The sequence below is a fragment of the Lepidochelys olivacea genome (genome assembly GCF_965140295.1).
Source record: "Lepidochelys olivacea isolate rLepOli2 genome assembly, chromosome: 7".
Taxonomy (NCBI): Eukaryota; Metazoa; Chordata; order Testudines; family Cheloniidae; genus Lepidochelys; species Lepidochelys olivacea.
In genome coordinates this window covers 75,993,261-76,015,813 of record NC_140417.1, presented here as the reverse complement: position 1 = coordinate 76,015,813, position 22,553 = coordinate 75,993,261, and the positions used below count along the sequence as shown (strand labels likewise).

The following is a 22,553-nucleotide window of genomic DNA, read 5'->3' as shown; positions in this document are numbered from 1 at the left end:
AAACTGCTACTGTTTTTCCAACATTTGATTACAAACTGGTTTATGGAAAATACTTCTTGGAAAATACTGCTTCTAAAAGAGAAAGTCATAGGTAAGCCCTCTGATGTCCTTTTAATTATATTGTTATATATTACATTAACACAGTGGACAATATCCCGTCTTAAGCAACCACTTTGCAGCATTCTCAAAATTATGAGTGCAACCTTTGCCAACAACAGCTTTTTGCTTGGGTCTGGGTAGTTTCACAAAAAGAAAATCACAAATCATGTAAAACACTGAAGAATTTTTCTTTAGTTTCATTAACACTCTACTGCGATAAGTGTGAACAGCAAAGGAAAAAACCCACACCTTGGCATCCCAATGTCTAAGCCACTATAAGCAGATTTTTCCTCTATGGTTTTGAATACAGCATCTATATATATAATGCATACAAACCAGGGACATCATGCAGAATACCAATGGGACAATTAAATGGGTAAAATTTTAAAAAAGCTGAGTTAGCTGTTTTCTTACTCAGGTGGGATTTCAAATTTTCCAGTAATTGTGAAGTAAATATCTGGCACAAGAAAATGGATTAAGCATCTTTCTTTCACAATTATAATGGATGATGAACCCAGAAAGAAAAAACAAGCAATACAGAACACACCTGCCTTGAACCAGGATGGAATGAAAGAGTCATAATACCCCAAGAGAATTTGACCCACTGCTACATACAGAGGCTCTAAAATGTTTTTGAATGTCTGAAACACCACATGCAAGTTGGACCCTTGCAGTGAGGAGCATGTGGGATCCTGAAACATTTGATAGTCTGCTTGGAACTCAAAGAAAAGAGTCACTAGATGTCAACAGTTTCACTAAATACTACCCTGTCTTCAATTGCTCTATTGCTTTGCCCCCACAAAACCAACTCCTGTCTGTATGCTCTCATTTTGGATTGTAAGCTCTTGGATTGTAAAATCGGAAACATCACCCTCTTCACTCTATGAGAAGTGTCTTGCATATCTCTAGTACTACATAAATAATAAGCTTCTTGAAACAAAGACTGGACTTTTTCTGACCATTCATGTTTTATAAGGCCTGATCCAGATGCCATTGAAGTCAACAATAGACAGACTCCTATTGACTTCAGTGACATCTGGATCAGGCTCAAGGTGTGGAATAAATACGTAATACTGTGTATGCCAAGTTCCATAAACATCATTTACATGAGAAGTATATAGTGAAACACCAACCAATTTATGCCTATCTAGGACTTCATGGTTGTCACTGAGCTGCACATCAACAAGCATAGTAGTAGTTGCAGCAAGAGGGTGCTCAGATCATGAGGGAAATCTGTTACTTTACTCTATCGCATCCACCATCTACCTAGCTCTCTTCACATCATTATCAACGTTGAATGCCTCTCAACAAGGTCTAATCAAACTATGCAGATTAAGAATTATTGCTAACACTATGGTAACTTGAAAATGATTGAAGGTGCATTCTTTACTTCTTTTCTTACAAAGTAATGTTTTGATGGAAAAAACTCAGCAAATGTCACTCACAAACAGAATTTGTCAGAAGTTCTTGAACATAAAGGAACAGAGGATTAATGGATTGACTGACTTATTTTGCAGTTTTAACAGCCCGCAGACATAGTACAGAACAAAGCTCAATGGAAGGCATCTGGGGTATCATCCCAAAATGCATCCAACAAAGCTATCTGCATGGCCACAAGAACAAATATCACTAATATACCAGAACAAGTTGTTTTTATAAGTGGCTTATTTACAGAAAAATTAATAGCTGTAATGTACAAAGATTGTTTATTTTACATCCTCTCATATCTAATTAAGGATAGGAGGAAATTGAACTTAAACACAGCCTGTAACATGCCTGCTAGTAACATGGTAGTGGATGGCAACTTAGCTTGCTCTTTGTAGCCAAGTGAACGATGGTGGAGAGAGAATGGTAGCTTATTCTAGAAACACAAGGTCCATTACCAATACTATGATATTTCTGCTAAATTGCTCAACAGTGAAATAATTCCTGGTGTTTTTTAAATTGTCTGCATTAAGCCCCAGCGTTCAACCTTCAAGTTACAGTTGAATGGTGCAGTTCACACTTCTAAGAGCTACTGTTTCAGTAGGAAGATGGAGGAGGTCAGTGTTGAACTAGCTCACATTTGATAGATTACCCTCATAACCTCACTAGAAACTTCAGTTAAATTGAAAGAGTAAATTCTGCAGAAAATGATGGCCCATCAGGCCACACATTATATAACATAACATCTGCAGCTGACTCAGTTCAATCCCTGCCTGTTGAGTACGGGCGGCAAGTGAGCTCCCCATTCATGGCGGCTAGCCCCCAGCCCCGTCCCTTCCACCCGAGGCCCCTCTCCTTCTTCCCCCCACCACAGCCTGAGGAGCCCCGCCCCAGCTGCCCCAAGTCCCAGTCCAAATCCAAGGCTGCCGGCCGCCCCGCCCCAGCTGCCCCAGGCTGTTGGCCAGTTGCCCCAAGCCCCAGCCGGCCCAAACACCAGCCCGCCCCCTCTGATACCCACCGCCCATGCTGTTGAGCCCTGTCACAGGAGCTCATGGGTCTCCTAAAACCCGGCCAGCTATAGAAAAGAGGTTTGGTAGGGGTTCAACTAAAACCTCCAAGCAACAATCCATTAGCTGTTTGTTGGGCCATCTGCAAAAAATCAATGGTGTCTCACTCCCTCCACCACTGACCTCTTCTCTTCCCCTACATGCAATCCTCCATATCTGAAGCTCCTGACATCTGCAACAGCCCTTCTGTGTCTCTCACTCATTGTCTCAGTCGTTTCAGCACTCAGCTGAAATATCTTTCTCCCTTGCTTATTACCTCACTTTCTCTCCCCTTCCCACCCTTCTTATCTGTGTTTTGGAGAGTACAGTTTACATGAAAAAAAATCGTAAAAAACAAAGTTGCATTGTATTGTACACATGATAGACCCATCTGACCCTAACGTTACTACTCTAAGCTGCAGAGACAGGCACTTCCCTCCTCCACTCTTCACAAGGCCTATGCCAATATGCCCTATGAGAAAGTTCTTATTAAAGACATTTTTAAAAATGCATTACATGGGAACTACAGGCCAGTCAGCCTCACCTCAGTCCCTGGAAAAATCATGGAGCAGGTCCTCAAGGAATCAATTCTGAAGCACTTAGAGGAGAGGAAAGTGATCAGGAACAGTCAGCATGGATTCACAAAGGGCAAGTCATGCCTGACTAATCTAATTGCCTTCTATGATGAGATAACTGGCTCTGTGGATGAAGGGAAAAGCAGTGGACGTGCTGTTCCTTGACTTTAACAAAGCTTTTGACACTGTCCCCCACAGTATTCTTCTCAGCAAGTTAAAGAAGTATGGGCTGGATGAATGGACTATAAGGTGGATAGAAAAATGGCTAGATTGTCGGGCTCAACGGGTAGTGATCAATGGCTCCACGTCTAGTTGGCAGCCGGTATCAAGTGGAGTGCCCCAGGGGTCGGTCCTGGGGCCGGTTTTGTTCAATATCTTCATAAATGATCTGGAGGATGGTGTGGATTGCACTCTCAGCAAGTTTGCAGATGACACGAAACTGGGAGGAGTGGTAGATACGCTGGAGGGTAGGGATAGGATACAGAGGGCCCTAGACAAATTGGAGGATTTGGCCAAAAGAAATCTGATGAGGTTCAACAAGGATAAGTGCAGAGTCCTGCACTTAGGACGGAAGAATCCAATGTACCGCTACAGACTAGGGACCGAATGGCTTGGCAGCAGTTCTGCAGAAAAGGACCGAGGGGTGACAGTGGATGAGAAGTTGGATATGAGTCAACAGTGTGCCCTTGTTGCCAAGAAGGCCAATGGCATTTTGGGATGTATAAGTAGGGGCATTGCCAGCAGATCGAGGGACGTGATCGTTCCCCTCTATTCGACATTGGTGAGGCCTCATCTGGAGTACTGTGTCCAGTTTTGGGCCCCACACTACAAGAAGGATGTGGAAAAATTGGAAAGAGTCCAGCGGAGGGCAACAAAAATGATTAGGGGACTGGAACACATGACTTATGAGGAGAGGTTGAGGGAACTGCGGATGTTTAGTTTTCAGAAGAGAAGAATGAGGGGGGATTTGATAGCTGCTTTCAACTACCTGAAAGGGGGTTCCAAAGAGGATGGCTCTAGACTGTTCTCAGTGGTAGCAGATGACAGAACAAGGAGTAATGGTCTCAAGTTGCAGTGGGGGAGATTTAGATTGGATATTAGGAAAAACTTTTTCACTAAAAGGGTGGTGAAACACTGGAATGTGTTACCTAGGGAGGTGGTGGAATCTCTTTCCCTAGAAGTTTTTAAGGTCAGGCTTGACAAAGCCCTGGCTGGGATGATTTAGTTGGGGATCGGTCCTGCTTTGAGCAGGGGTTTGGACTAGATGACCTCCTGAGGTCCCTTCCAACCCTGATATTCTATGATTCTATGATATTACAGTTTTAAATTTATATTAAATAATTCTCAAAGTATCCTGAAGCCTTTGTATTGAAACATGTTGAAATGCCACTGATCACTTTCCTTCTCGACCCATATAACCTGAAGTACACGAGATACTTTACGTAACCCTCCACAAACTTGGCTTTATTGATGTCACATGAGAGAAAGGAAAAATGTGAAGACTAATGAAAGGAAACTGTACAGACAGTTAGTAAACCATGAACAACTGCCCAAAGAATTGTAAAAAAAAAACAAACAAACACTAACTCTGAAGATAGTTTCCATGTGTTTTGATTAGATACAGTATTGTGTGCAAGGAAACACACAAAATGTGTAATTTTTTTTAGTTAAACTTTTCTATAAGCCACAGAAGATAGACTGAATAAGCATATTATCAAAGTAGTCTCATCCTGCTATATGAATAATACCCACATTTTATAGGATGATTTATTAATATCCTTACATGCAGATCCTACATAATATGTACACACAGAGATAAATCAGGACACACTTCCTACTAGATGAACAATCTTGGTAATGTCTTAGAAACAAATCAAACATAACAACCAATGGCACCGACTACTGTACAATCACCATGAGGTTCATTACAATTACGGTACCCGTAGGCATGCTTTATTTATTTATTTTAAGACTGTGACTACCATATGGAAAGTATCCAAATACAAAAGTCAAATGTGTAATTCAATCAACCCCCCCCCAGGAAATAGTCTATGTATGGCTTCAGAGGCCGTAAGCTATTTTGTACAAGCAAAAACAAAAGTGTGGAAAAAACGAAGTGCTGTAAACTTAATGAAGTGTAAGATGAAGTGTGCATTACTGCAGCTTAGCTTTGTTTGCCGAGCTTAAAATAAAAAGAGGTAGGTTACTCAAGGAATAATATTCATTGCTGACACATAATTGTCCTTCATACACACTAATATTTTGAAGTGAAACTTGGAGACAAGGTGACAATCATGGTCCAGAGATCCCAAAGGGAGAGCAGAAGATTAAAACCCCCCAAATGAGCAGGCAAACCAACTGATTGTATTGTATTATTGTACTAGAAAAGTATCCCAAGTAAGGTCTTTAATGTTCTGTACTAGATGGTCTTTATGAGATATGTATGCAAACTGTAGTTATGAACCTATGTATGTATATATAAAACTGTGCTCATAACCCAACCACACCTCACAGAGGGATTCATAGATTCATAGATATTTAGGTCAGAAGGGACCATTATGATCATCTAGTCTGACCTCCCGCACAATGCAGGCCACACAATTTCACCCACCACTCCTGCAAAAAACCTCACACCTATATCTGTGCTATTGAAGTCCTCAAATCGTAGTTTAAAAACTTCAAGGAGCAGAGAATCCTCCAGCAAGTGACCTGTGCCCCATGCTACAGAGGAAGGCGAAAAACCTCCAGGCCCAGGAAACCAGCTCAAAGTAACTATCCATTGTTCGGTCCAGGAAAAGACAATGATGGGCCATTAGAGTTAATGGGGAGAGATTAAGACATCCAGCTATCAAACCAAGAGGAAATTTCCCTACTCTGAATAGTTATGAGTCATCATGGACAGAGAAAAAAGGAAAATACCTTTTAAAAGCAGGCTTCGAACAGAAAGTGCAAATCCAGACAATGAGGCCTGGTCTACACAACGAGTTTATGTCGGATTTAGCAGCGTTAAATCGAATTAACCCTGCACCCGTCCACACAAAGAAGCCATTTTTTTCGACATAAAGGGCTCTTAAAAATTATTTTTGTACTCTTCCCCGAGGGGATTAGCGCCGAAATCAACATCGCCGTTTCGAATTAGGGTTAGTGTGGACGCAATTCAAAGGTATTGGTCTCCGGGAGCTATCCCAGAGTGCACCTTTGTGACCGCTCTGGACAGTGCTCTGAACTCTGATGCACTGGCCAGGTGTACAGGAAAAGCCCCGGGAACTTCTGAATCTCATTTCCTGTTTGGCCAGGCGAGCTCATCAGCACAGGTGACCATGCAGTCCCAGAATCGAAAAAGAGCTCCAGCATAGACCACACGGGAGGTACTGGATCAGATCACTGTATGGGGAGAGGAATCCGTGCTATCAGAACTACGTTCCAAAAGACGAAATGCCAAAACATTTCAAAAGAATCTCCGAGGCCATGAGGGACAGAGGCTACAGCAGGGACGCAACACAGTGCCGCATGAAACTTAAGGAGCTCAGACAAGCGTACCAGAAAACCAAAGAATCAAACGGATGCTCCGGGACAGAGCCCCAGACATGCTGCTTCTATGCTGAGCTGCATGCAATTCCAGTGGGGGCCGCCACCACTACCTCACCCCGTCCGTGGACTCCGATGATGGGGTACTCTCCGCCAGGCCTGAGGATTTTGCGTACAGGGAAGATGAGTAGGAGGACAACGAGCTTGAGGAGAGCACACAGCACACCGTTCTCCCCGACAGCCAGGATCTTTTTCTCACCCTGACTGAAATACCCTCCCAACACAACAAAGCTGGAGAAGGGACCTCTGGTGAGTGTACCTTTTTAAATACAATACATGTTATAAAAGCAAGCGTTTTTTAATGATTAAGTAGCCCTGAGGACTTGGGATGCATTCGTGGCCAGTACAGCTACTGGAAAACTCTGTTAACGTGTCTAGGGATGGAGCAGAAATCCTCTAGCGACATCTTCATGAAGCTCTCCTGGAGGTACTCTAAAAGCCTTTGCAGAAGGTTTCTGGGAAGAGCAGCCTTATTCTCTCCTCCATGGTAGGACACTTTACCACGCCATGCTAGTAGCAAGTAATCTGGTATCATTGCATGACAAAGCCTGGCAGCGTATGGTCCCGGTGTTTGCTGGCATTCAAGCAACATCCGTTCTTTATCTCTCTGTGTTATCCTCAGGAGAGTCGTGATATTCATAGTAACCTGGTTGAAATAGGGGGATTTAATTAAGGGGACATTCAGAGGTGGCCATTCCTACTGGGCTGTTTCCCTGTGGCTGAAAAGAAATCCTCCCCGCAGTTAGCCACACGGTGGGAGGTGGGGGGCCACTGGTGCTGAGCTGTTCGCGTTTGGCTAGGAGGGATCGTCCCTGATATCAGCCACGTGGTGGGGTGAGGGGTAAAGCAATCATCCCAGAGAATTGGATGGGGTGGGGGTTAGTTTGGTTTCTGCTGCTGCACGTTAAACAGGAAACCTCAGCACTAAATGGCCAATTCAACGGGTTTTGTTTGTTATGGGAGAGGAGGGCACTACTGTTATGAAGGCTGCAGAAGCCAAAAGACTATGGCTTACCATGGCTGCCTGCAAGCCGAATTCTGTTGCCCGGCACTGCATGTGTGATCTCTAATACCAAAGCCACAGGCACTCAATATAAGATGCAAAATGCGATCTTGTACCAAAATCACATGTGTTATGTAATATGAATAGTGTTGTTCACCGTGAAAGCATATCCATTGTTCTGTAAAATGTATCTTTTTAAATACTTCACTCCCTTCTTTTTCCTCCAGCAGCTGCAAATGTTTCAAGCCTCCCGCCTCCATCCCAAAGGCTATCTCAGATAAGGCAGTGAAAAAAACACACGCGATGAAATGTTCTCTGAACTCATGCAGTCGTCTGGCACTGACAGGGTTCAGCAAAATGTGTAGAGAGACACAATAGCAAAGTACAGGAAAGTGGCCGATGAACGTGAGGAGAAGTGGCAGCAGGAAGATCAGAGGAGCCATGAGGCAACGCTGGGGCTACTGCAGGATCAAACTGACATGTTCCGGCGCCTGGTGGAGGTTCATGAACGGCAGCAGGATCACAGACTGCCGCTGCAGCCCCTGTCTAACCGCCCTCCCTCCTCCACAATTTCCACAGCCTCCTCACCCAGATGCCCAAGAACGCGGGGGAGGGGGGCGGGAAGGCGGCTCTGGGCAGCCAACCACTCCACCCCAGTGGACAGCCCAAGCAACAGAAGGCTGTCATTCAAGAAGTTTTAAAGTGGCCTTTTCCTTCCCTCCTCCCATAACTCACAAGATACCCCACCCAGGCTATCTCCCTATTTTTATAATCTATTAATAAAGAATACATATTTTTAAACGATAATGACTTTGCAAGAAAGCTGTGATTGAAGCACCGGGTGGCTTACAGGGAATTTAGAGGCAACCAAGGGGGCAGGTTTTCATCAAGGTGAAACAAACAGTATCCTGGCCAGTCATGAAACTGGTTTTCAAAGCTTCTCTGATGCGCGGTGCTTCCTGCCGTGCTCTCCTAATCGCCCTGGTATCTGGCTGTGCGTATTCAGCGGCCAAGAGATTTGCATCCATCTCCCACCCCGCCATAAACGTCTCCCCCTTACTCTCACAGATATTGTGGAGCACACAGCAAGCCGCAATAACAATGGGAATATTGGTTTTTCTGAGGTCTAACCGAGTCAGTAAACTGCGCCAGCGACCCTTTAAACATCCAAATACACATTCTACCGCCTTTCTGCAGTTGCTGAGCCGATAGTTGAACAGCTCCTTACTACTGTCCAGGGTGCCTGTGTATGGCTTCATGAGCCAGTGCATTAAGGGGTAGGCTGGGTCCCCAAGGATAACTATAGGCATTTCAACATGCCCAACAGTTATTTTCTGGTCTGGGAAGTAAATCCCTTCCTGCCGCCGTTTAAACAGACCAGAGTTCCTGAAGATGCGAGCGTCATGAACCTTTCCCAGCCATCCCACATTGATGTTGGTGAAACGTCCCTTGTGATCCACCAGTGCTTGCAGCACCATTGAAAAGTACCCCTTGCGGTTTATGTACTGGCTGCCCTGGTGGTCTGGTCCCAAGATAGGGATATGTGTTCCGTCTATCGCCCCACCACAGTTAGGGAGTCCCATTGCAGCAAAGCCATCCACTATGACCTGCACATTTCCCAGAGTCACTACCTTTGATAGCAGCAGCTCAATGATTGCATTGGCTACTTGCATCACAGCAACTCCCACAGTAGATTTGCCCACTCCAAATTGATTACCGACTGACCGGTAGCTGTCTGGCATTGCAAGCTTCCACAGGGCTATTGCCACTTGCTTGTGAACTGTGGCTGCTCTCATCTTGGTATTTTGTGCTTCAGGGCAGGGGAAAGCAAGTCACAAAGTTCCATGAAAGTGCCCTTATGCATGCGAAAGTTTCGCAGCCACTGGGAATCATCCCAGACCTGCAACACTATGTGGTCCCACCACTCTGTGATTGTTTCCCGGGTTCAGAATTGGCGTTCCACAGCATGAGCCTGCCTCAGTAACACCATGATCTCCAGATTGCTGGGGACCACGGTTTTAGAGAAAAGTGTGCTCATGTTCTCATCACCGTGCTGCAGTCACCTCCTCGCCTGGTTTTTCAGGTGCTGGTTCTACATAAACTGCACGATAATGTGTGAGGTGTTTACAATGGTCATAACTGCTGCTGTGAGCTGAACATGCTCCATGCTTGCTGTGCTATGGTGTCTGCTCAGGCAATCCAGGGAAAAGGACGCGAAATGATTGTCTGCTGTTGCTTTCATGGAGGGAGGGAGGGGAGGGAGGGTTGACTGACTACATTTACCCATAACCACCCACGACAAATTTTTGGCCCCCATCAGGCATTGGGAGCTCAGCCCAGAATTCCAATGGGCAGCAGGGACTGCGGGATAGCTACCCACAGTGAACCGCTCAGAATGTCGATGCTTGCCACAGTACTGTGGATGCACACTGCCGAATTAATGTGCTTAGCGTGGACGCATGCACTCGACTTTATACAATTTGTTCCCAAAAATCGACTTCTGTAAAATCGGAGTACTTTTGTAGTGTAGACGTGGCCTGAGGAACAGTCTCTATGTGGGAGGCTGTCCATGAACACTAAATCCCCACCACATTTGGGGGCAGGGTGACCATAGTTCCCTATGCTGAATATGGGACACCTGGTAAAATTACTGATATTTAAGCAAGTTCAACATCAATCAGAACTATGCAGTACAATTGTTCAAATTAACATCAAGGGACTGGGCCCCTGTTGAAAAGACATACTGCGTAGTTGGATTATTTTTATTTACCTATCTTTAAAGCTTTAGGGTTCACACAGGAGAGGTGACACACACGAATTCTCATACACATCTCTCACATGGGGAGGGAGGAAAGGGGTAGGAAGGGGAGAGACACAATGACGGACCTGACTCCCTGCATGGTGCTCTCCACCCTCTATGCCTGGCTGAGCCCCCAGGATGGACTCGCCTTTCCTGGAACCAGGTGCCATGTCTTCCCGAGGCAAGAGGGTCACATGACCCCCATGCCCCAGATTTCTGCCAGGGTTCACACCAGAATATGGCTCCCAGCCGCAGCCTTTTGGTACTGTGTGGGAGGGAAGGGACCTGCTTCCACCCGTGGCGAGGGAGGGGGAGGGATGACTTGACCCTGTGTCTGAAGAGTTCATCTCTTTCCCTCCCACCCCTCCATGGCTGGAAGCAGCTTGTCCCTTCCTGCTCACATACTGTTGAAAGGCAGCTAATACCTCCAGGCTGCTGCTGGCCACTGACATAACCCAGCTGCCTCCTGTCCCCTGGCTACATTGCAGGCATGAAGGGATTAAGCCCTAAGGATGCATTGTGCACCAGGGCCCAGGGAACCTGACTGCAGGGCAGGACGGATAAAAATCAATGACTTTAAAAGAAATTGGATTTTTATTTAAATAGGTTTTTTCCTCAAAAATGTGATCTAAAGATAGTTTTAATTAAGACACATTATAGCTCAAAGATATATCATCATGGAATAGGGATTATAAATACTAATTCTACAGTATGGGACACTATATTCATGTAGTATTTAAGAAAAGTTTTGTAAATGAGTTACAACAGTTCATGGATTAGGGAACCCAATCTTATGGGGTTCCCCAGGCTTCTGTACAGATTATTAAGGTTAATCTTTGTATCTACCCAATGGGACTCAGTGCTCAGTCTAGAAGATACCATCAGAGATGCTTAGTTTTGCAGTTCTCAAAGTGTGGAATTGTGTCTCCAGAGGAAACATGCTTGTTATAAATAAATAAACAAATAATATATAGAGGTGAGAAGCAACAGACATCAACTCTATCGTCCCTCTGTAAATTTGTGTACACAGAGTCAATCCCCTACCTCTCTCAAAGGGCAAAGTTTCAAAAAGTTCAATGAATAGAAGATTGTGGGGGGTGGAATAGATCTGGAAAAGGAGAAATCGTCTGGAGATAAATGTGAGAAATGAGGGACATGTGCTTGTTTTGTTAAAATATTATATGTTTGCTCTTGAAGAAAAAAATCCAGAATACTTAATGTTGTTGTTTTAGTTAAATAAAACAATTTAAATGTCTGTCTGGTGATGTTCTCCTCCTAGTACAGCATGGCAAGAAAATCTTCCAAATATTAATGATTAACCTGTTGAATTGGAGATATTTATGAAGTCATTGGGAGGTGAACTATCTGATTCAATTGCCTTTGGTAAATGAAATAACCAATCATTCATTCATTTCCTGATATAGCTGTGAAACTAATCTGAAGCGTTTTCAAAATAAATCACTCTTTAAAAACGTATAGTATGTACCTTCTAAAAATGAAACCTACATCTATCTCTGAATTGTGAAGAATATGTATTAAGGTTATAACAACCAACAAGAACGCACTTTTATGTAGAAAACCATGATTAAATCGAGTCTTCCTGATTAGTGATTTAAATCAATTTGATTTAAATCAAATCCACCCTGCTGCAGAGGCTTCAGCAAACCCGGGGAGAGAAGTGGCTCAGTAACAGAGGGTGCCTAGGGGACAGAGCAGCCACACGCTCCCTGGGGGCAGGACCTTGGGTGGGGGGGGGAGAGTGTGTCTAGCCCCTGCCTGGGGGGCTGCTGTGGAGCCTGCAGGGTTGGTGGGTTAACAGGCTGGAAATCGCTCCCCCCACCGCCACTCCAGAGCTAAGCTGAGGGGTAGAGAGGCTTCCCTGTGCCAGTACTATGCGGGACTTTGACACATGCAGGGTTTGGCTCCTCCTGGCCAGCACACCAGGCCCGAGGGTCTTGGGCTTTCCCGAGGCGCCAGCCCAGCCAGACGCAGTGGAGGAAGAAAGGAGCCTGCCAAACAGGCTGTTGATGAGCTGAGCGCAACAACCAGGGGCTGGTTCTCCGCTCAGTGATGGGAGAACTCTGCTCAGTGCCCCGCCAGGGAGGAACATCAAAGCTGAGAGGTGGGATGGGGCAAAGCAGGGAGAGGACAGCAAGAGGGGGAGCACATAAAGGCCAATGGGTGGGCAGCAGAGGCGACACGTAACCGCCACTGCCTGGCCCCTGCCTGCACTCACCAGCTGCCACAGCATGCAGCTACCACCGGCCGGAAACAAGACAGGGGCAAGGCCCTGCTGGCTGAGACCCAGCATGCAGCTGGGGCTGAGCTGACAGACCAGGCGGGGGAGCAGCCAGCCCCATCAGCAACTTTGCACACCCACCCCCATCGTAAGTCACTGGACCCTCCCACTCATTGCTGGTGGGCGGGCAACTGGTGAGCAGGGATCCGGCCAGCAGCAGGACCCATCAGTACTGATGAGTAGGGAAGGGGGAAGACAGAAAATATGGGACAAGTTGCCCATTTGTAAGAAAAAGTTGGGACTTAAATTCAGGACTGTCCCTTTAAAAAGGGTTGTCTGGTCACCCTATCTGGGGGTATGCAATTAAACTGTTCAAAGGCAATAGGTAAAACTTTTATTAAAAAAGTGATTTCATCTAATATGAAAGTGTAAAGCCTGAGATTGCTTCTTCATGTTTATTTTCTGTGTCACTTGTGTATGTTTGCTTTCCATTACGATTTCATCTCTGAACGTGTGGTTTTTCTGTTAAACAAACTTTGCTTATTTTTACCCCAAGCTGGTCTCTGGTGTGTAAACTATGTGAAGTGTGTGCACCAAAGTAAGCTGGAGGGCTAATTTCACTCCTTCAAAGTTGATGAAACAGAGGGAGACAGACAGTCCAAGTATCTGGTACTACAGAGCTCAGGGAGGAGGCTGGACAGAAGGGGCTGTTGGTGTCACCTTGATAGGAGAAACGATGCTGGTGCCAAGATGAGACTTTGTGCTTGTGAGCAGGCTACTGGTGTCAGGGAATTGAACCATAACTGAACAGCATAAAAGCCCCTAAGGTTACAGGGCACTGGTGACAGAACCCATTGATCCTTAAAATGTCACAGAGTGTAATTTATATTATTTCAGTGACAATCATGAAAATCTGTTCTTTCTGGCAAAATATGCACCTCAAATCACTAAGTTAACCGTGTGTATATTTGTAATCAAATTGCTACAGAATTTCAAAAGGAAGTTATATAGCTCAAACCATACTTAGCCCCAAAGAATCTTTACTCAATTTACATCCCATTCTTCCACATCTAAAGGAAAACATTCCTTACAAATTCTTTGTTCCTCTTTGTGATAGAAGTAGAAACAGAACATTGAAAATGTGGTGTTGGTTCCAGGATATTGAAGAGACGAGCTGAGTGTGGTAATATCTTTTACTGGACCAACTTCTGTTGGTGAGAGACACAAGCTTTTGATCTTACACAGAGCTCTTCCTCAAATCACTCTCTCACCAACAGATGTTGGTCCAAAAAAAGATATTACCTCATCTACCTTGTCTCTCATGGAAAATGTGTCATTCAAATAAAACAAAATATATATCTGCAAATGGAATATAATGAGGGGGGGAAGGGAAGAGAGTCACTGACGTAACTTGCTTTCTCCAAATGTATTGCCTTCACAGATCCATACTAAGATCACATGCCCTACCATGGAATGATTTCAAAACAGCCATTCTGAGAGCATGGCGAGGCCCTCCATTCTAGCATTCTAAAACAACATGAATAGATGCCCTTATTCGCTAACTGTCCCTTGGATCCTGTATAACCGTGACACAGCCTTTACATCTCCAGGGCAAAAGATCACGTCAATAGGTATCCATAAAGGTAGTAATACACGCAGAGAACAAAACTTACTTCAGTAAGTAACCTCTTTTCACCTTTATGATTCGGTCTTTACAGACTCCCACAAAAGAAACTAGCTAGCAATGACAAGGAGGTCTGGGTGGATTACTACTAATTGAAAAGTGAACAAATGTACTGCTCCCCTGCATGGAAAATCCAGTCTAATCTGGACTCAAAAGAATACTTTTGTAAAGGTAAAAAATGAATTCTAGACAGCAGCTTTGTCGAATCACTCAGCACACTGCAAAACGATTCTGCAGAAGCTACTGCTCAGTGTGGATAAAAATTGATAATTGTATTTAATAAAAACAGATTTTTTAATATAAATACAAGTTTATATTTAAAAGTGAACCTATTTAAAATTAAAATGTGAAATGGTGACAAGCTATATTAAGGCCTAAATTTACTATAAACTATACTATATATATATATTAAAATCATTTACATTAAATTTAAAGAGCAATATTAAGCAGTACATGTTTGCTGCTGAAGTTATAGAGTCAAACCACCAAAACGCTGGAAATGACTGGAACCAAAGGTGATGCGTGGGGAGGAGAGGAGGCTCACAGGGTCACATGCCCCTTGGCTTTTATTGAGCATGCTCACATGGACTGAGTATGCCCAGTAACACTGCTGAAGCTGGCTGCCCTCACTCTGTACCTCCGCCCCCAACTATCAGCAGGCACGGGTCATCTCTCCTTGGAACCAGATATTGTTGAAATCCTAAAACAGCTTTTGAGAACAGTAGTCTTTTCTGCATGTGCAGGGAGGATATTTTCTTTATTTTGGTTTATTTAACTAGTTCAGTTCAATGACTATTCATTCGAGCTAGTTCATACAAAATTAAGGAAGCAACTAGTTGTTAAAAATACAGGAAAGCTTGTTTTCATCTTCCAATCTATGAATAAAAAGTAGGCGTGAGAGCATAAGTCTGGACTGTACTAGTATTAAGGTTAAAACCCATTTCTGATCAAAGATTGTGTATGCATGGAATTTGTAAATAAAAGCTAAGGCTACCATTAATCTTTTGTTGCTGTCCATTAATTTTCACTCCTAAAACAAATAAACCAATTTCTTGAATCTATCATTCAGTAACTTCTCAGCAAGAGCTTCAAATTCTGGTATAATTTTTTAATCAGGTAGAACCAAGAAATCATAGAATATTTATATATCAACTGGTTGTATAAAAAACATCATAGACTAAACAAGCTCCAAGCAATTTCCAAATCAAAGACTGTTTGACACTACTTGTTCTCTACAGTACAGAGTACACAGCAAACTAAACCTAAAAGCATCAGGACATATAGACCTCAATTAAAATAACCTTCATAGAACTATTTACAACTGGTCTTGAAAAAGTATTTGCATAACTCGCTTTAACATTCATTTGCTACCAATATTTCTTCTCTTTGTGGTTCAAATGCTATCAGACAGTTTTTTTAATCTTCTATATTGTCTCTGCAACTGTCTAACCACATGCCTTCACTGTGAGACACGCAAATTTCCTTCTTAGAGATGCTCAACATATCTTATAAGAAAACTTGTTCCTAATCATCCTAGAATCTAAGTTCCAAGTCTTGTCAATGTTTGAAACTGCAATGAAACATTATACTAGTCTAACACTACTAATGCAACTTAAAGGTGGTTTCGGGGTTTTTTTTGTTTGTTTGTTTGTTTTTAAAACACACGTTAGACTTCACATCATCATCTAATAAAACTCTGGAATTATAAAATAGATTATGGTAATAATGTGTAGTATGTTTTGTATAACAAGCCAGAACATTGTTAAATCTGGATAGAATAATTTAAATCTGGAGTAGCTGGAGAGGACATGTTGATAGAAATGATCAAACACTCAACCATTCAAGTGACAATAAAGAAAAAAGTCTGCTATGCAGGACTCCAGTCACCTATTTCGTTCAGTAGTTTGATGGACCATTCCTGTTTCATGCGATAATACAGAAACCAAAAGGCATCTAAAAGGTTTAACACAGGGGTAGGCAACTAATGGCATGCACGCCGAACGTGGCACGCGAGCTGATTTTCAGTGGCACTCACACAGCCCGGGTCCTGGCCACCGGTCCCGGGGGCTCTGCATTTTAATTTAATTTAAATGAAGTTTCTTAAACATTTTAAAAACCTTATTTATTTTACATACAACAATAGTTTAGTTATATATTATAGACTTATAGAAAGAGACCTTCTAAAAACGTGAAAATGTATTACTGGCGAAACCTTAAATTAGAGTGAATAAATGAAGACTCGACACACCAATTCTGAAAGGTTGCTGACCCCTGGTCTAACAAATCCTGGCCGCACTGAAGAAGTCAGTGGCAAAACTCCCACTGGCCTCAGATGGGCCAAGATTTTATCCTTTCAATATTCAGAATAATTGTTGCCATTTCGTGGATGTTCAGTTATGCCTTTTGCTCTGGACACTCAAAAAGCTGGACTGAGACTGACAGTAACAAGGAAAAATATCTGTAATTTTGTTTCTTTGAAGGTATCTCACATGTTTGTCACTCAGGGGGTCATGCTGCCAGTTCAAGACGTGACCAAATTCACCTAACTAAAGATTGTTGACCCTAAAAGGAAAGCGTACAATCTTCTCCTGTCCTCACCCATGAAATACAAAGGCCAGTTTCACACCTCTAGATCACGCTGTCTCATCCTCTGGGAAGTTTCTCTAATTTCATGGGAAGCAGAAGCCTCCCAAAAACAAATCAGCTGATAAAAATGAACTATAAAAGACAAAAAGTTTTGGAATTCAAGAACATTTTGAAAGATTTAAGAAAGAAAAATATTACTTCCAGAAGAGGACTCCTCATGACTACCTGAGAATATACATTCTACAGCATATTTGGGAGGAAAGGGGCAATAACGTTCAGTTAGTTAGGTAGTCTTCTCTCAGGTTTATGTAACTCAATTGAAGAGGATTAAAAAAAAACAGACTTCTGTTCAAGACAACTTAATGTCTTCTGTATTGCAGCTGTTTGTTGGCCTTCATGTAATTTCATCTTCCCCTCATTATGTATGTACATCTATCTAACAATGGGCTCTGAAACAACATATTTACAATCAAACTTACTATACTGTTTACTTTGTGATACATACCCTGTAATAAACTGAGATTAAATATATTATATGTTATACATATGAAACCAAATATACATTCTACTAAAAAACTATGGTAACAATAAAAAAAAGTGTTAATAATCACCATGGTTAGGAAATTAAGGAATATTGTGGAAGTTACATCAAAATATTCATTAGAGCGCTAAACTAAACATCAATTTCACCATAATTTGGAGTATAATTCTTCCCACAATAATGTATCGAATTACTGTACTTATCAAATGTAGGATTGTAACAAAGGGGTTTCTTACCTTCTGAAAAAAATCTTCCCCACTTTTGCCTTTGCCCTCAGCAGCAGCTGTGAATAAAATGACATTTGTTAACAAAATAAATCTAAGAAATAGTTTTACAGCAGCAAACTTTTAATACTGTTTGACCAGAGTACTACTGAAAGGTAAATTCACACACATGCAAATGTATTTCACTTTAACGTTTTGCACTATTGTGAAATCATAACCAATCATTGTTCAACTACTCATTTTTCTTATTTAGTATGCAAATAGCTTTATAAAGAGGGACTAGTATCTAGAACAGAGGTGGGCAAACTTTTTGGCCCGAGGGCCACATCTAGGTAGGGAAATTGCTTGCAGGGCCGGGGCAGGAGGTTGGGGTGCGGGGGGGGGTGCGGTGTGCAGGAAGGGGCTCAGGGCAAGGGGTTGGGGCAGGGGAAGGATGTATGAGGGGGCTCATGGAAGGGGGTTAGGGTGCAGTAGGGGTGGGGAGTGCAGGAGGGGGCTCAGGTCAGGGGGTTGAGGTGCAGGAGTGGTGCGCGGTGCAGGAAGGGGCTCGGGGAGGGGGTTGGAGTACAGGAGGGATGCAGGGTGCAGGAGGGGGCTCAGCAGGGAGTTGGGGTGCAGAAGGGGTGCAGGATGTGGCCAGGGGCTTAGGGCAGGGAGTTGGGGTGCAGGAGGGGTTCAGGCTCTGGCCCAGCGAGGCTTACCTAGAGTGGCTCCGGGGCAGTAGCGGCGCACACCGGGGCCAGGGCAGGCTCCCTGCCTGCCTTCCCAGCCCCGCGCCACTCCGGGAAGCGGCTGGCACCACGTCCCTGCGCGGCCCCTGGAGTGGGGCACAGGGCTCCGTGTGTTTCACTCACCTGTGAGTACCTCCCCTCAAAACTCTCATTGGCTGCAGTAACCCGTTCCTGGCCAATGGGAGCTTTAGGGAAGGTACCCACAGGCAAGAGCAGCACGTGGAGCTCTCTGCCGCCACACCCCCACGAGCTGCAGTGACATGAAGTGGCCACTTCCCGGAGCGGCGCAGAGCCTGCAGCATTGGCAATCCAGCAGGCCGGATTCGGCCCGTAGTTTGCCCACCCCTGATCTAGGACAATGAGTTCATGCAATCCATTGTCTCTGGAAACTTAGGCTATGTCTACACTACCCATGGTAAGTCGACCTACGCTACGTGAGATCTATTGACGGTAAGTCGACGTACCTTAGGTCAAGTTACCGTGGGGTCTACACCATGGGGGGTCGACAAAAGAAACTCTCCCGTCGACCTACCTTACTCTTCTCGTGTGGGGTAGAGTACAGGAGTTGACTGGAGAGTGATCTGCTGTCAATTTGGTGGGTCTTCACTAGACCCGCTAAATCGACCGCCAGTGGATCAATCTCAGAGCATCGATCCCGGCTGTACTGTAGACATAGCCTGAGATTTAAGTTCTGGCAGAGGGCTGTATTTAGTTCCTATTGAAACTAATAAGAATGGGTTCAGGCTCTTAATTTAAAAGTGAAGATTTATTTTGTAGCCTCAGTCTAATCATTCATTCATATCATGCAAACAACAGTGATTGATTAATTGGTCATCTCTGCTCAAAAGTAGTCTAGGACCAGAAAGACACAGGATTTACAAATCAAGATTAGTAGCGAACTGCAAAGCAACAGTGACCATTAAGTTAAACCCTGAAACATGTTCAACAATACTACTAACTGGTTTTAAATTAACTATTTTTAAATGCTAACCTTAAAAGCTTTTATCTTAAATATTTTTATCCTTTATGTAATCCTCTTAGTACTTCCTGGCTCATTTAACTGTCAATGTATCACCACAAATACCAGAAGCCTTTTTGAATCCCATGCATAATTCATGGTATTTGTGCTGTGAATAAATGATGAAACAGCTATATTTATACAGTGAATTTCCAAGGTAAAAAATTTAATTAAGTATTTTTATTTAAGACTAAGACTTCAAGCTACAGATATATAAAGAGTTTTTATATTATTTGTGACTTATTTATGCTACAACTTCACACACAATTTAAAACACACTGGATATTCCAGAACAAAGTTAATTATTCCCAAACACTTAGTTAAGATGGAATTCCCACTGGAACTACATGCTCCTTAAACTTCATTACAGTGTTACAGCAAAAACTCTAAATGGTCATTCTGCTTTTCGTATGAGTACTGTTCACATAGAGAATGGAGATCCAATACTCCCACATCCTGCCCTTCGACTATGGAAGAGAAATTACAACATTTTTCATCTCTCTGCAGTATTCGGAGAACACTCTCCCACTACATGACAGAGAAACCAATCTACAAAATCATTACATATTGTATTATATACATTTCTTTCATCATCTCAAGTTGAGAAGGACACAACTCTGCAGATATAAACCAGACCCGTCTTTAAAAATTCAGGTTGCAGGTCTCAAAACAACAAGAGAATTAAGCCTCACTACTTCCCACAGACTAACAAACTGAACTCTATTGAAATCTATTTCATTTTCATTTGTGATTAAGGATGTGAAAAGTTTCTCAATGTATTGTAACACACCTAACATCAGCACCTAGTACTAAAAGCTTAGGCACATGAGAAATGCTCATGTGCTGATACAGAGTGCAAAATTAAGAGTGGGCGTGGTATAAGTTCTTCAACCACAGCTCACTGTTCAGTACCTTGACATTGTAAAGTACCTTGACAGACAGCTGCAGCAGCACAGGAACCAGCAAACAGAGCTGCAAACGGGAGTTTGAGTGGGAGTTCTGCTGGAGAAGACTAACAGGATTTAGGTGGGAAGGCTATGACAGATACAGAGGCAGCAGTGGGAGTGACCCAAGTAGTGGAAGACACAAAGAAGATGGCTGGATGTGGAAGCTGTGACACGTACATGATCCTGGAGGGGGTACCTGGAAAGAGAGTTTTGTCTGCATGAAGTGCCGCCTGATAGAGCTGATGGAAGAGAAGAGCAGAGGATTGGAGATGCAGGTGGTTGGTTGGAGCATAGCAGGGGGTTCGAGTGGATTATAGAGCAAAGACATGAGGCAGCTGAAGGGAAAAGCTCAGACTTGCAGATGGAAGGAGGACTGAAGAATTCTGAGGGGAGACTGCTTGGTGAAGAAAATGGACAGTGGAAGCATGTGACTAAGAGAACCAGGCAAAGGAAAAGACAGGCTAGTGAAGGAGAAATAGAGCTCAAGAACAGGTTTGAGGAGTTGGAAAATGAAGAAGGGGCACAGCAGGTGGTCACTGAAGGTGAGAGGGCAAGGAAGAAGAGAAGAGTAGCTAGTCCTATAGGAAGAGGGCAAGAGTCAATAGAGATAACACCACCAAATATGAGCCCCAGGAGGATACGGGATGGGTTGCAGAGGATCGCCAAGGACAGTAGGAATCAAGAGGACTTGCAGCCAGATGGAACAGGGGATAGACTGGAGAATCGCACCATTGCCAGGAAAAGGCAGATCTACGTGATTAGGGACTCATTACTGAGAAGACTAGACAGGCCTGTAACCAGAGATAATCCAGAGAACAGAAGGATGTGCTGTCTACTGGGTGCTAAGATACGGGATGTGGACCTGAGGCTGAGGAGGAACCTAACGAGAGCGGGAAGAATTCATTGATTATCTTTCATGTGGGAACAAATGATACGGATAGATTCTCACTGGAACGTATCAAGGGAGACTATGCCAGGCTGGGGAAGACGCTTAAGGAAATCGAGGCTCAGGTGATCTTCAGTGGGATTCTGCCTGTTCCTAGAGAAGGGAAACAAAGGTGTGACAAGATTATGATGTTCAACAGATAGCTCTGCAAGTGGTGCTATAAGGAGGGCTTTGGGATGTATGGTCACTGGGAGGCATTCATGGACAGAGGACAGTTCTCTTGGGATGGACTGCATCTGAGCAGGGAAGGAAATAGACTTCTAGGATACTGGCACAACTGATTCAGAGAGCTTTAAACTAGGAAACTGGGCGAGATGGTTGGGAGATGTCCAGGTAATCTCCACACCGGATTTTAGCATTGAGAGGGAAGAAAACAAAGTAAGAAAGGATACAGCCGTGGGTAGGAGAATGGCCATAAGGAAGGGTAGTGTGGACACCAGTCTAATAGGTCATGGCTATAGAATGTCTGTGTCTAATCAGGTAAAGAATGTGAACGAGGCCAAACAGCAAAAATTAAGATGTTTGTACACCAATGCGAGGAGCCTCGGTAACAAAATGGAGGAACTAGAGCTACTGGTGCAGGAAGTGAAACCAGATATTATAGGGATAACAGAAACATGGTGGAATAATAGTCATGACTGGACTTCAGCTATTGAAGGGTATGTTCTGTTTAGGAAAGACAGAAATAAAAGGAAAAGGTAGTGGAGTAGCATTCTATATCAATGATGAGGTAGACTGTAAAGAAGTAAGAAGTGATGGAATGGATAAGACAGAGTCTGTCTGCGCAAAAATCACATTGGGGAAGAAAACTACTAGATCCTCCCCTGTGATAGTACTTGGGGTGTGCTATAGACCATCGGGATCCAATTTGGGTATGAATAGAGCCCTCTTTAATGTTTTTAATCAAGTAAATACTAATGGAAATTGCGTGATCTTGGGAGACTGACTTCCCAGGTATAGACTGGAGGACAAGTGCTCGTAATAATAGGGCTCAGATTTTCCTGGATGCGACAGCTGATGGATTCCTTCATCAAGTAGTTGCTGAACCGACTAGCGGGGATGCCATTTTAGATTTGATTTTGGTGAGTAGTGAGGACCTCA

General features: G+C 43.6%; 1 protein-coding gene across 1 annotated transcript in view; it reads right to left on the bottom strand.

Annotated features, from left to right (window-relative positions):
• The window catches only part of BICC1 (BicC family RNA binding protein 1), a 227,303-nt gene that overhangs the window by 130,748 nt on the left and 74,002 nt on the right, over positions 1–22,553 (bottom strand). Inside the window, exon 2 of the mRNA XM_084633781.1 lies at positions 17,823–17,869. Coding sequence (XP_084489907.1) covers positions 17,823–17,869 — 47 coding nt within the window. The remainder of the gene's footprint in view (positions 1–17,822; positions 17,870–22,553) is intronic.